This window comes from Mastomys coucha, unplaced genomic scaffold (genome assembly GCF_008632895.1).
Source record: "Mastomys coucha isolate ucsf_1 unplaced genomic scaffold, UCSF_Mcou_1 pScaffold15, whole genome shotgun sequence".
Taxonomy (NCBI): domain Eukaryota; kingdom Metazoa; phylum Chordata; class Mammalia; order Rodentia; family Muridae; genus Mastomys; species Mastomys coucha.
Window position 1 is genome coordinate 58,800,132 of NW_022196897.1, and position 15,338 is coordinate 58,815,469.

At 43.9% G+C, this 15,338-nt stretch overlaps 1 protein-coding gene across 2 annotated transcripts in view; it reads left to right on the top strand.

Annotated features, from left to right (window-relative positions):
- The first annotated feature begins 504 nt into the window (after window positions 1–504).
- Rapgef4 (Rap guanine nucleotide exchange factor 4) overlaps window positions 505–15,338 on the top strand; it is a 293,101-nt gene continuing 278,267 nt past the window's right edge. For both annotated transcript variants that reach the window (XM_031370606.1, XM_031370607.1), the window contains exon 1: window positions 505–654. In XM_031370606.1, coding sequence (XP_031226466.1) covers window positions 590–654 — 65 coding nt within the window. In that variant the 5' untranslated portion in view covers window positions 505–589. The remainder of the gene's footprint in view (window positions 655–15,338) is intronic.

The window sequence follows — 15,338 nt, forward strand, 5'->3', positions numbered from 1 at the left end:
TGACCACACTGTCTCTTTCTGTCCTTCCCCCAACGCCCCTCAACCTTCAGAATCATTTACCCTTTGGGGTCCACATCAAGAGACCATGGTGTCCCCCCCCCCCCCTTCGCAAGCCTTCCCAGCCCTGCCCTCTCTCATCCCTATTTAAACGGGAGACTGTAAAGGTGAGCCAGGAGCAGCTAGCAAGTTTTGACAGCCATCGAGAAGGACTAATGGGTTTCTAAGGAAACGGAGAGGCAGCAGCCATTTTAGTGGCATTTGCCGTATGAAAAATATATAGAGTCTGACATCCCTTCCCCACGCGCACCCGGGTGGCACTGGCAGCAGAGTCTCCCTCCCCCTCCGCCCCCTCACCCCCGAGGTGAGGGTAGACGCGGGCCTGGCAGAGCGGGGCACCTGCCGCAGGTGTCGTGGGTCGCCGCTCCTGGCGGGCGGGCGGGGCGGCGGGGCTCCCACGCGGGCGCCGCAGTGCAGCGCGGGCCTCGCGCCTGGCCCGCCCCTCGGTCCCCGCCCCGCAGGCCGCGGGAGCCCGCCGGGAGGCGCGCGGGAGGTGGCCGCGGCCCGGGGCCACCGCGCGCTGCTGCCCAACATGGTCGCTGCGCACGCTGCACACTCTCCGTCCTCGGCCGAGTGGATCGCCTGCCTGGATAAAAGGTAGGTAGGGTGGGGTGCGGGGTCTGGGTCTCGGGGGGGGGGCACTCGTGGGGTGCCACCTGCGGGAGAGCATTCCACGTGCCGGGAACAGAATGCGGCGCCGTGGGGGGACAAGGTGCCAGCCTGCCCTGGTCCCCTTCCGCCCGGCTGCGACTCCACGCTCCACTCGTGGGTGGGTGGGTGGTTTCCAATGGCCTTAAGACCAGGGAGGGTGCATGCACGAGGGCTCCAGGCTGTCCAGACGCTCAGGGAGAATGTCATTTAAGTTTCTAGGAGGGCGGGGAGAAGGGGGGTATTCATGCAGGTGCGGAGTCACCTTTTTTGTTTGGGGGTGGGGGGACCAAGTGTGAGGGACTCAGTGGAGCTGTCAAGTCTTTTGCTGAAATTCACAGCCCTCTTCCCGCGGGCGCTCTCTCAAGGTCTGTGTTAGGAAGGTCACAGGGAGGCGTCTTAATCTTCTGCAGAAAAGACCCTCACTCTAAAGAGGAATTTAAACCGCAGAGACTCTGGCCAGCCAGCCTCTGACGAAGGTGAGGTGCCCTGGGTGACAACACACTGCAGTTGTTTCTTGGGCTCTATCGGTGTAATTTTCTGTTTGTCCAGATTGCAAATGTAACAGTAAACATTACACAGTATGTTCGCAATTATAGTTTATTACCCTAAGGAGAAAGGTGATGCATCTGAACTTTGAAAGAAACAAGCAAAATATCTCACAGAGTGAACTGCCTCTGAATTTCAGAGTTCAGTGCCAAAGGCCAGTGATTCATATCTTGCAGCAATCTGCATGATATCCAAATTTGCATTTGTGGGAATTATTTTGTGCTCTGCCATATTGAAAATTTTTCAATGAACAGATTTGTGACCGGATCAAACTCGAGGATCTTAAGAGTGGCCTGCTGTGCCTGTTCTACTATTATAGGCCTTTGATGAAAGATATTAACTAACTGAAAAGAACTAAATAACTCATTTGAATAACGTAATGTGATAAACAATCTTGACTTTTAGTTACTACACAGTAGCAAGAATATTTTTGGCAGGCATTACCCCATTTCTGACTAAAATGGTATGTTCTAATATTAGAGAAATTATATGCAGTAAACAGTAAGACAGTTGAAGAGATGGTTAAGTCATACAGAATTCTGTGGAAGAATTAAAGGCATATTTAAGCCGAGAGTCTGCTAATGTGATCAGTAATCTAAATTTAATACTTTAGGAAAAGTGAATTATAAGACAAGAGGTAATCAGGAGGTTGCTCTTAACCTATAAATAGTGCTTCCTCGCGAGTGATAATTTGGGGTAATAAGCAACATATTTCTCTTTGCAGAACTGCATAGCGCACAGTCAGTAATTTGCTGGGAATCCTTTAGTCAGTGAGTTCTTATGGCAAAGTCATGGAGCAGCAGCAGTGTGAGTGGAGTGGAGTGGATGTCTGTTCTTGTGCTTCCACCCGCGTGGTTGTATTATGAAGGGATTTCTAGAGCATGGTGCCACAGTTTAATGCCACCATTCATAATGGGAAAAACAAACAAATCAAAAAACCAAAAAAACAAAAAACCAAAATAAAATAAAATAAAATTTAAAAACCCACAAAACACACACACAAACCAAAATCCAAACCAAACAAAAACAAAACAAAAATAAAAGTGAACAAAACTGAAAAAAACCCACAACAAAAAGACCCTCCTCTTCCTGAGCCTCATGTTACTGAAAGGCAGGCGAGTGGACAGCTCAATAAACTGAGGACTTTTAGGCTCAGAGCTCCCACCATTTCTAAGCTTGTACTTCATCACTTTTACTTTCTGAGTTTCAAAACTGAGTGTCCCTGGCTCACCCCCAGCATAAGGGAGGAAAAGGCTTCCTAGTGCTTTAGAAGCTAGGGAGTGCCCCGTATGTGTTTTATTTCCACGGTGTGAAGACCTTCTTGTCTATTCAGTGGCCTTGATTCCAGAATTCCTCAGAAGAGTCATTTAGGAGGGGCTGTTTCATGGCTAGCCACTAGGAGAGGCCTATTTTGAAGTTGCAATTTTAAATGTAGTCTGTTAAATTTTTAAAAGAGAGAATGAAGGCTGAGAGTGGGGATGGAAGCTGTCTGGGGAACTCCCTGTGCTGCCTTCTGTCCCCGGCTCTGTGCCGGGCATCAGGGTGTAACAAATGAGAGCTGCTTCTGGGCTGGGAGGGGCTGAGGGTGTGGTGGTGGGGTAGCTAGGTAACTGCAGTCCAGTGATAGTGATAAATGCTTTAACAAGGATGTGTAAAGTGCTTTGGAAATGCAGAATCAGGCCTGGACGTAAGAGGCTGAGGGTTATTCTATTAAAAATAGAGAATAAGAAGGCCAGACCAGGCAGAGGAGCAGGATGGGCAAAGGCACACAGATACAGCAAGAGACTCACCTTTCCGCCCCACCTGGAATTCCTTTTGTGACCAAATCTAGACTACAGGAAGGGATGCTCTATTTTCTAAGTCTTTTATCATGGACATTCCCAAGTGTGCCCAAGAAAAGAAGGACCAATATAGTGAAGTGGTGTTTGGGACTATGAGGTTGGGACCACATAGCAAGGTTAGCTGAGAAAGGTAGTTCCAATGTATGCATGAGCCAAGTGACCAGGAGTCTGAACAAAGAGGAGCCCAGAGATTGGAAATAGAGGAGAGAGTCATGCACCTAGCACAGCCAGCAAAATGCCTGCCGTACAGACACCTGAGCTGCCAGCACCTGTGCAGAAAGCCTGGCATTGTAGCAAACATCTGCACACCCAGCAATGGGGAAGCACAGACAGAAGCTCATTGGCCAGCCAGTCTAGCCAAGGTGATGAACTCCACATTCAACACGGTACCCTGTCTTATAAATGGGGTTGCAAGTGATCAAGGAAGACACCCAGCATTGACTTCTGATATCCATATGTATAGCACACACACACCCACACACACTCACACACACACCCACACACACCCCACTCACACCCGCTTATATACAACCAAACTTTTTTTTTTAAAGATTCATTTACTTATCATGTATATAGCGTTCTCCCTGTATGTATGCCTACACTCTAGAAGAGGATACTAGATCTCATTACAGATGGTTGTGAGCTGTCATGTGGGTGCTGGGAATTGAACCCAGGACCTCTGGAAGAGCAGTAAGTGCCCTTAATGTCTGAGCCATCTCTCCAGCCCCTACAACCAAGCTTTAATAAAAGGAAAAGAAAGTAGAAATAGGAAAGTCTTCCTGAGTAAACACATACGTAAGGAAAATTGAAGTGAAGCATACAAAGGAGAACAGAAGCTGGGATGTGTGTGGTTGGCAAGCCTACAAAGACCCTGGTTGGGACAGAACACTCCAAACTTAACATGTAAAGAAGGAGGTCGAAGAATGTAGATGTGTAATTTAGGTCAAAGAGAGAAAATGCAAAGCATTCCATGTGTCAGCGATTTATGGTCATGGACTATGGTGGACTGAGGCGGTGTCTATAAATACTCACCAAAAAATTGGAATGACGTCAGACATTAGGATGTACAACCAATGCTGAGAAAAGTCGTAATGCGCCCACTGGGAATGCAAAGCAAGTTTGCTGCTTGCTTATGGATCTTCCATAGATTGTCCCTTGAGCTGGGATGATGAGCTAAAAGTGAAATTACATTCCTACTTTTGGGGATTTAAAATAGTAAGATAGCACTTTAAAAAAATTTGATGACCTTTATTTAATTTTAGTGAAAGGTTTTAAGTTGGCTTCTGTGGATTTAAGTGCTGTTTCTAGCTGATCACTTGCATGGTGGGTAAAGGGGCATCACCAAGTTTGTGAATCATTGCTTGCTTCAATCACAATAGAGCCGGAATCGGCAAAGTATAGCATGTAAATGCCCTGAGAATGGCTCTAAAATCCCTGGTTGGTTGGAAAATAAATAAGAAGAGTAATATTTCATGATCCATCAAGTTTATGTGAATTCAAATTTCAATGTGCATCAACAGTTTCATTGGAACACAGCCACACTTACTTGGTTACACATCGTCTGTGGCTGCTGTCACTCCAACGTGGCAAAGCTGAGTGGCTGCAAGGAGGCCTGTGGCTCAGAGCTTGGTATCTGCAGTGTGATCCTTCACAGGAAGCCCTGCCATTGCTTGCTCTTTATGAGAGGCTCCCCCAGGGAGGGATGGGGAAACTCCTTAGGCAACAGGAACTATCTTCTCTTGGTAAAGAGTGTGCTGTGTCCTTCCTTTGGTTTGGAGTTCTGTAAGGCAGTTGACTCATTTACTTTAAGACCATTGTCTCACTGGCTGAAATAGAAGCAGAAGATGAAGTCAAGGATGATGGGGTATATAAAAAAGACTGTCATCTTTTAAAGCAACTAAGGTGTTGCTTTAAACACCTTTAAACACATGCACACATATACACACATATACACATGCATGTATGTGCAACCCCCCCCCATGGTTCCTTTGCATGTGACATAGCCCCATATAGATGGTATGTTAGCTATTTTGATGTGGTTGAATGGGATTGAAAGAAATCAAGGAGTACATTTGCTAAAACCAAAATACTTTGTAGGACACATGGTGTGAGAAGATGAGTCAGAAATCAAAGAAGCACCACTCTGGAGGGATAGAGAAGATCAAAGAGGCACACAGAGGGGAACTCTGGCTCTGGGGGAGGCTGGTGTCAACCAGCCAGGACCCCAGGAATGGCTTTCCTCTGGGACTTTCTCCAGGGCTCAGGGGTAGCCTTGCACTCACTCCAGGAATCTTGACTTGTCAGCACATTGAGAATTCCTTCATGTTTCAGGGAAGGTTGTACAGACACCAGACTCTTGAGACCTTAGAGACTAGCCACATCACTAATTTGATGTTAAATCCATACCACCGGACAAGTGGACTTGCTCATCCTTTGGCTAATACAGTTGCACCAGAGGCCAGCCAGCTGAGCGGGGAATCCAGTTAAGCAGAAGCACATCTCTCGAATTTCCAATGAGGAGCTAGGCTGCCAGGAGGGCAGGCTGCTCACATCTCCAGCCTGCAGTGTATTCTTTCCCCAGAGCCTCAGAGCTGGGAATTGAATTCTAATCACAAGGTAATTCTAGGGGCTACTTGAGGACAGCTTTGCTGTCCCGACTTCTATAGATGACTACCACAAGAGCTCCCAGGGTGCACTTTGTCCACTGTAATAAGACAGGTCAGACTCCGTGGTAACTGCCTGCTCGCTTCTCATTTTCCATCCCTCGACGTTAGTCACTGCGTTTATTCATCCCTTTATCTCCAGCACCTGCCAGTGCCCTCAGTGTAGAAGGTGCTCACAGGGCCTGGGTGACGTGGCCACATACACTATCTCCTCTGGGACTAGGTGGCCTCTGCCACTCTCTGGCAAGGGTTAGCCGTGTCTACGTCTGCCCCTGCTGCTCCTTCTGGATCCTGGCTGATGCAAATTCTGGCTTTGGAGTGGGGGTGGAGAGATATTTCATGACTATTTTAACCAACTGTTTAAAAAATTCAATCTATTTTTATTGTGTAACATTATAAATACACAGAATAGTAAGATTTTCTTATCCTTCCCTCCCCCCAGAATCATTAGCTCACTGATAGCCCTGTCTTTTATGCCCATTCATTATTCATTCTCCTTTGGCCCTAGGATTGATTATCTATCTATCTATCTAACTATCTATCTATCTATCTATCTATCTATCTATCTATCTATCATCTGTCTGTCTATCATTTAGTTATTTACTTATTTAGGTGTATGTGTATGGTATGTGTGCATGCAGGTTTACATATGCTGCAGTGTGTGGGTATTGAGCTCAGGAACATTCAGGAATTCTTTCTCACCTTTAATCTTGTGGGAGCAGGTCATTTTTTCCTCCATCACATAGTGTACGACATGCTAGCTGACCCAAGATCTTCTGGGCCATTCTTTTCTCTCTGTCTTCCAGCTTGCTACAAGGGTTCTGGGATCACAGATGCATGCTACCTAATCCTGCTTATTTATGTGGGTTCTGGACGTAGGTCATCAGGCTTGTGTGCAGTATTTTACCCATTGGAGTCCCCCTACCCTCCCGTGCTCTACCCCTGGGTTATTTTGAAGCAATTCCCTCATGTAGTATTTAATCTGCAAGCATTTCAGTATATCTCTCAGAAAGGTAAGGAATCTTTATAAAGAAATGAATGCCATTAGTATACATTAAAACGTTTGATACTAGTTCCTAAATATATTCAAATATCCAAAGTTTCTTGTTTATTTCAAAACTTTCTTTTTTTCCACTTTGTATCAGCATGCAAATAATTTATGTCTAGATCCTGGGGTGTTTGTTTGCATCTGAATTTTAATTGTTTCCTTGTGGTGTTTTTTAGAGACACGTTCCTTTGATACTGGCATTTGGGTTTAGAGGTTGGTCAGATTCTGACTTGATATATTGGTGAGAGTTTCAACAGAGGAGTGGAGGTGTTCCATCAAAAGGCACACAGTGTCCATTGATCTCTTTCTGTGGTGTCTGACACCTCTCTGTGTGCAGCTTTTTAGGGGACTGCTCACTGGGGGCTCGAGACCAGGGGAACACATGCTGTGTCCATGTGGAACATATATACTGGTGCAGCCTGGTATCTAATCAGGGTTAGTGTTATGGCTCTGGTTTCTTTGGCAGAGGATTTTTAAGGAAGAAAAGCATGGCCAGCCCTGATACCCCCAGAGAGGGGATGTGAGAGATGATATGCCCAAGGACCGTTGAGCCTATGAGAAGTGCAGCTGGCCCAGCACACCCTTGACCCTGCTGTCTGTCCTTTGCCCTGAGCCTGGGAGACTGAATTTTCCATAGAAAAGAGGTACTTAAAAGAGCAAATGCAGCCTCCTGTCTTCTTTGGGCTTCCCTAGGTGGATTTTTGGCCCTTCTAGTGATGGTTAGACTAACGTTGCCTTTTGTCTGAACTCCCCTGGGTTTATCAGCTTTCGTAAGCCTTCCTTAGAGCAGCTTTGACTCCCATCCCACTCCTCCAAGCCATAGGTGATTGGTTTTGCTTCTGGCAGATTTAAAGCTACATCCTCAAGAAAGGCAAGAGAGCTTGTGTTCTATGCTGTATTTTTCCTCCCAGAGAATGAAGTCTCCGGGAGGTTCTGGTCTAAGAGGAAGAAGATGGAAATAACTGGGTGGATGGCAGACAGGGAAGCAGCTGTACACTCCAAAGAAAACAGGAGACTGGCCTTGGTGGCAGCAGCAGTCTCCAGCTGGCCATGTTGACTCAGCTGCCTCTCTGTGAAGCACGTGGGTCTCCTGCAGAAAAGCAAAATCCTCTTTTTCCTCTTCACACATGCCCTTTCTTCCATGTCTCCTGCTCTGTGAAGATTACTCACATTTTGTGCCCAAGGCACATGTCCCAGATGAGATACATTTGTCCCTCTGCCCAGGGCAGTTCCCTTGTGATGTCCTATGGACATTTTGCAGGTACACGGCCTTTACCCTCCCACTGCCACAGAAGCCAGAGAGAAAAGAAAACCAGTCGATTCTCTTCCAGGCTCTTCCTCCAGTTCAGGTGTCCTGGCCATAGTGACAAAGTGAAAGGGTGCTGAGAGATTCTAGGGTGGCTTTTGCTTTCCTGATAGACACTGGAGATATTGATACGCTGGCTGTCTAGGAGGCATGGGCCTGTGGGCAGCCATTTTGTAACTGCAAAGGTGAGACCAGGGGAAGCCCAAGGCCCAGTCCTGACTTTGCTCAGCTACTGTGTATGGTAAGGTTTTCTGTCTTGTGAAAAAAAGGACACACTAGTCCTAGAAACTACTCTTTGTAAGACTTTCTGCCATTTGCTGTCAAAACTACCTGGAATCTAACAAGCTGGTGCGTGTCAAAGTTTTTGTCTTTCTCAGTCCCCAATCCCCTCAGGTTCTCACTCTTTTCTGTTTTAGTAATGACATCACAATTCTGCATTTTCAAATCCTTGAAGCTATCTATGTCCTTAGGGACATCTACACAGTCTCCGATTCTTCCCTTTGCCTTTCTATTCTCCTGTTTTCTTTCAGGGCCTTATCCTTGGGTTCCTCATCATTTCCAGCCTCCAAGTTGGAAATGTTACACTGTCAGATCAGCTTTGTTTTAGAATTAACCAGGTATGGATTCAAATGCCATCCGTCCCATTCACTAACAGTGTGAATCAAGCTGTTACATTTTCTGAACCTCTGCTCTTGAATATTTGAATAAAGTTCCCGATACTTAGAATGACAACTCTGTTGAGAATCGTTGGGGAATACGAATGCAGCTGAATGGTCACCTCTAAATTGTGAAGGTGTAGTGCAGGTGTCAAGTGTTGGGGGGACCATAGTGTATAGGTTCAGATATCCTGTTTGATTTTATATATATAGTTGCTGTATAATTCTTTTAAGAGACCACCATGTCTATAAAGAACAGTAGCTTTGCTTATTTGTTTTAATTATTTTTGCCTTTTGTTATTTTTCTTGCCTAACATCACTAGCTAGGACTTCTAGGACAAGGTTTTAAGAAGAGAGGCGAAGATGGACAAGCATCTTTGAGTTCTTTTACAGGAAAGACTTACGTTTTGCCTTGGATTTTAAGTGTAAGTCTCTTCCCTCCATTTCCTTTCTCTGATTGCTTTTATTTTAAAAGCAAATCTAATCTTAAATTAAGATGGCCATGTGAATTTTTGTTTCTCTTTCTCAAAAAAACTTTTTTTTTTGTTTCTCCTAGAAATGTAAAGAATTTACCTTGAGTGATTTTCTCTTCATCTTCTTCCTCCTCCCTCTCCTCTCCCCCCTCTCCTCCTTCTTCAAACACAATCCTGATGTCACCTAGGCTGTCCTGGAACTGCAGGCAGCTTCCACAGTCATCCTCCTGCCTCAACCTCCTGAGTACTGGGATCACATATTGAACCACCACACTTGGTTTGATGATAATCCAACTTTTCCTATTTGAAATACTACTTTGTCATGTTATATTATCATCTTGATATTTTGGTCTATCAATGAGGGATGTAAGCTGGCAACTTTGTAATTTTTTTTTTTTTTTTTTTTAGGTTTTAGTATCATGATTCTTCTGGTGTCTTGGTTTCCTTCTATTTTATTTTTGATTTCCCCTCTAATTTTAATAGAAGTGATCAAAGATTGATGTTTAAAAATATGTATCATTTGGTTCAGGTGTTTTGTTTTGTTTTTTCAAGACAGGGTTTCTCCCAAGTGCTGGGATGAAAGGCACGAGCCACATGTCTAGTCTGTAGAAAGGCTTTTAATGACAGATTTAATATTTTTAATAGAGAAAGAACTACTCAGATTTTTATTTCTTCTGGTCGTATTTCAGGAGTTCACTTATTATTTCATCTAAGTTATCAGATGTATTGGCATAGCACTTCTGAGTTACCCTCCTGTCACCTTCTGAGATTGTTTTAGTTTCTGTGACTAAATACCTGAGAAGAAGCAACATATGAGAGAAGAATTATTTTGGCTCACAGTTAAGAGGTTAAGTCCATGTAGCAGGGCTGCAAGGTAGCTGGTGAGATCGAATCCTCAGTCGAGAAGGAGAGAAACAAATGCTGGCTGCTCTTTTTTCCTTTTCATTGGGTCTAGCACCATCAAAATGTGGTAAGACCCATGTTCAAGGTGTGTCTTGCCTCCTCTGTTGAGTCTCCCTGGAAACACCCTCACAGGCATAGCTAGAGGTGTGTCATTGTTAGCAAAATGTCTACTCATGGAAACACCCTCACAGGCATAGCTAGAGGTGTGTCATCGTTAGCAAAATGTCTACTCAGGTCCTTTTGGCCATTTTTAGCCCATTTTGTTTTGCTTTCTTTTTTTCTTTTTGCCATTGAGTTTTATGAAGTCATATCTTATGGATGTTAGGTTCTTACCAGATATATAGTTTGCAAACATTTTCTATTCTGAGGGGGTATTTTTAGTTTATTGATTTTTGTTTTGTTTTTGTTTTCCAAGACAGGGTTTCTCTGTGTAGCTCTGGCTGTCCCAGAACTCACTCTGTAGACCAGGCTGGCCTCAAAATCAGAAATCTGCCTGCCTCTGCCTCTCAAGTGCTGGGATTAAAGACGTGTGCCACCACTGCCCGGCTTTATTTTATTGATTACTTGAGAATCTCACATCATGCACCCTGACTGCACTCACTTCTCATTCTTCTCATGTCAGCCCCCACCTCCCACTTCCTTGTGAGTACCACCCCCCAATTAAAAATGTCCATCTTGTGTTGTCTATATACACACTGGAGCATGGTCAAACTCCTAGTGGCCTCGAATGGGAGAATGAGTCTTTCTCTGCCTGCATCCACACCAGAAGTCATCAACTAGGAGAGCCATGAGGCATCCTCCCATGAGGGGCGGGGCCAGCTCTCCTGTGCCCACATCATCATCAGTGCCAACTCGAGGCTGCCAGTGAGGGATGGGGCCAGTTCTCCTGTGACAAACCATGTGGTAGCCTTTTTACTGTACTGATTGCTTCTTTGCTAGGAAGTCCCTGGATATATGTCTGTCTGTCTATCTATCTATCTATCTATCTATCTATCTATCTATCTATCCCTCTATCTATCTATTTATCATCTGTCTATTGGTTTCATTATATATTTAGAGATATTTTAAAAATATTTTTTAAAAATTTTGTTTTGAGATTATAATATAATTACAAAATTTACCTCTTTCCTTTCCTCCCTCCAAGTCCTCCCACATACCCTTCCTGGCTCGCTTTCAAATTCACAGCCTTTTTTCCCCTCCCTGCTAACTGTTGTTATAGGCATATATGCATATATTCCTAAATCTGTATATGTTACTTGTATATATGCTTTCAGGGTTGGCCATTTGGTATTAAATAACCAGTTGGTGTGCTCTTTCCTGGGGAAGACGATTTCTCCTGCTATTACACAATTACTTATTGAACACACAGTAAGATTGGGTGCTTGAATCTTGTATGCTGTCTCCATCAGCTCTTTAAACACATTTGTGATGGAAGAGAGCTCTGCCTTCAGTGTCCCTTGCCATTTCTTTCTCACCCCTCTGCTTGAACCCTTCTCCCGCCTCATGCCTGCTCCCACCTTCCCAGACCAAAGACAGTGCAGGAAAAGATCAAACTTAGCAATTTCCTTCCACTCTTCCTTCCCACTCTCCATGACTATATACACTTTGGCCTCTATATGCCAGACATTCTTGTGGAATTCCCATCAGTGACAAAACCAAAGCCCTTGACTTTGTGAACTGAAATACCAGATGAAAAGATACTCTTGGTCAGCCTCAGGACATGGCTGAGTAACTGACGCTGTGCTGGATCCTCTTCCAGCTAGCATGGAATATGGTAGCAAACAGGAGCCAGTTACCTGTGAGACATGGCAAGGGTTTACAGGTAAGAGTGTACAGAGCAGGGGCACAGAGTAGACAGGTGCCGGCATCTATACTGTCATGCCTATCAGCGACAAGAGCCATGACGGAAGGAAAGCAGAGACAGAGGAGATCTAGAGGCATTGTTATTTGAAAGCAGATGGCCAGAAAGGTCTTTGTATTGACATAATGTTTCATTTAAAACCTTGAATGAACTGTGAGTTTCTTGAATTGAATTTAAATCCAGGCTGTACCCAAATGGATGGATGAGACATTTTAGAGAGCACAGTTGGATGGGTGCCTATGGTGAAGGTACGGGTGGAATAAATGTGGTAACATCCTTTGGTTTGGTGACAAGATCTGACTTTGAAAAAAAATTCCATATTTTAACACTTTTGTTGCTGTAATAGATGATAGTAATTTCATAAAATGGATAAATAAAGGCTTTTAGAATCCTTGATTATCTTTTAAAAATGACATTTGTTTATTTATTGTGTGAGTGTGTATACATGTGTGTATGTGTATGTGTGTGTATGTGGGGTACATATGTGTGTCATAGCCCATGAGTGGACATCAAAGGACAATGATGGGAATCAGTTCTTTCCTACCTTGTGGGCACAGGAGGTCATCAGGCATGATGATATGTGCTTTTGCCTATAGAGCCATTTAGTCAGTCCTGGATTATCTTTTAAATACTATTTATTCAAAAGTATATAAAAAAATAAGACTAGAGAGGTGGCTCACAGATCAAGAACACTTTTTGATCTCACAGAGGATATGGTAATTTGAGTGACAATGCCTCCATAGGCTCATGTGTTTGAATGCTTGGTTACCAAGTGGACCTTTCTGAGAAGGATTAGGAGGTGTGGCCTTGTTGGAGTAGGCGTGGCCTTGTTGGAGTAGGCATGACCTTGTTGGAGAAGATGTATTACTGGGAGTGGGCTTTGGGACTTCAACCCCAGTCTCTCTCTCTGCCTGACGCCTGCTGATTAGGATGTGAAGCCCTCAGGTACTGCTCTGGCTCCATGCCTGTCTGTTTCCCACCTGCTAAGATGATCATGGATGAACCCTCTAATAAAATTGTAAGCAAGCCTCCAAAGAGTTGCCTTGGTCATGGTGTCTCTTCACAGCAATACAGCACTTAAGACAGATGACCGCAATTTGGTTACAAGCATCTACATTGAGACTCAAATGTAGATTTGAGTCCACCCACAGCTCCAGTTTTAGGGAAGTCTGATGCTCTCTTTTGACCTACATACACACCAGGCATGCACATGATAGATATACATACACACATGCAAGCAAAATGCACATTAAAGAAAAAATGTTTTCTAAAGATATAAAAAGTATACAATTCATTTTAGTTTTTAACCCTTGCTTTTCTCCCTCTTTCCTTCTTTTCCCCACTTCTCTCTCCTCCCTTTATGACTTTAAACAGGATCTGAAGTCCACCCCGGACTTGAATTCACACCCGTAATCTCAGCCTCCTGATTGCTGGGATTATAGGAGTGCACTCTACCACCATGCTTAGTGTTTTCCAGTATAATAATTGGTTTGGTTTTTTTTTTTTTCCAGGAAAAAGAAATCTGTCTTTAGAGAGCAGCTGACCATTATTAAGGCAGAAGAGGCAGGGGTGTGAGCGTGCCTTGACCTTGGCTATGAAGCCAAACCCTGTCCTTGCCCTTCCTTAAGGATGGCTTTCAGGTTTGTGTTCACCCGGCTTAGTTTTATCAGGGGTGAACTCAGTGCCTGTGGGGAGCCACTGAGGCCAAAGTCCTAGAAGGAAATGGCCCAGAAACCCTGCCAGTTTCCTGTTTGAAGGGTTTGTTGGCTGGCTTGAACATTTTTTCCTGTCATTATCATTTGCCTTTTCAGAACATTTGTGTGTGTGTATGTGTGTGCGTGTGTGTGTGTGTGTGTGTGTGTGTGTATGTGTGTGTGTTGGGTTCTTATCATGGTTTCCTCGTCATGATTCAGCAATATGTTTTGCTTTCTTATGTCAAAACTTGAAGCTCACTTGAGAAGAGAGTCTTTTATGCTGATGTTAGGGTGGCTGCCTACACCAGACTTCCCTGATGGTTTTTGATAACCCAAGTCGTGGAGCTGGGATTATCTGGCTTCTGACCTGGCTTTAAATTTTCTTTGTCTAAGATACTTTAAAAACTTACATCAGGAATCCCATGTGGATATCCAGATTATTAGAGCACAGTTAGGGAGTCCTCTCTTGCTACAACAGGGCGCCATTACCGATGGCAGCTTTATACACAAAGCAGATCTCCCGGCCCAGCCAGGCTGGGAACCCCACTGGCTCAGTGTGAATGGAGCATGTGTTCCTGTGTTCGCTCATCTGCAGCTGCCGTAGCTGCACAATATCATAAGCTTGCAAATACACCTTATCTTCCCCTCAATTGAATCTGATGCTATCTCGACCACTTTGCTTCCTACCTTTTCAGATGTGCTTGGATATTTATCTTAACTTCAGCGGTGCGTTTTACAATTCAACATTCAACAGGTTCTGAATGTCAAAGTAAATTTAATTTTTAACTCCCTGTGGGTTTGGAGGACTACTATATGGCTTGTTGCTCTTATCAGAAGTTCCAGTCTCAGGAGAAATGGGCAAGCAAACAATGCCTCAGTTAAGTAAGTAGAACTCAGAAGTGGGGACTAGTTAACTCAGCTGTTGCTTTGGTTACCTAAAAGATAATAAAATCGAAATAATTTAAATATATACATATATTAGTCATCATCCTTAGGAAATACATACAGCCATCATTGAGAAGAGAGCGAAGAATGGCAGTAAAAAAAATAACAAGAATGTGAAGTAATTGCCTAAATAGTGAGGTTTTCTTGATTTCTTCATTATAGTTGAACTTGATTTTATGGTATTTGCTTACCTACTATTGGTTTTTCAATCTGCCACAGACAAATTCTACCATAAAATGCCCCTATGAATAGAAAAGTAGTGTTTAAATCTATTTCTTTTTGGTCAGGACCAGCGGCACATAAGGCTGATTTCACGTGCTGTGTTCTGTTTATTTACATCATTACTCAGGGGAGACTTCCCTGATGTGAGTTTATCTCAAGGCAATAATCTTGAAGGAATTAAAAGAAGATCTGAAAATATTAAAGATGGGCAGACAGGGAATTATGGAAGAGGAAAACTTTGTAAAGTTTTTTAATTCCTTGTTTCTAGATATAAGAAATGTAGCTGGGCAGCAGTACCGTGGAAATGCCTACCTGTGACCCAGTTACCAGCTTGTCATCCTCCTTCCTTGGGTTAGGAGTCTTGGGCGGGGCACAGGTCTGTACAGTACTCCTCTCTCTTCTCCCTTATTTCTGATATTATTACCAAGTAACATGTAATAACATCTTTATCCTTCCCTGATTGGAAAAAAAA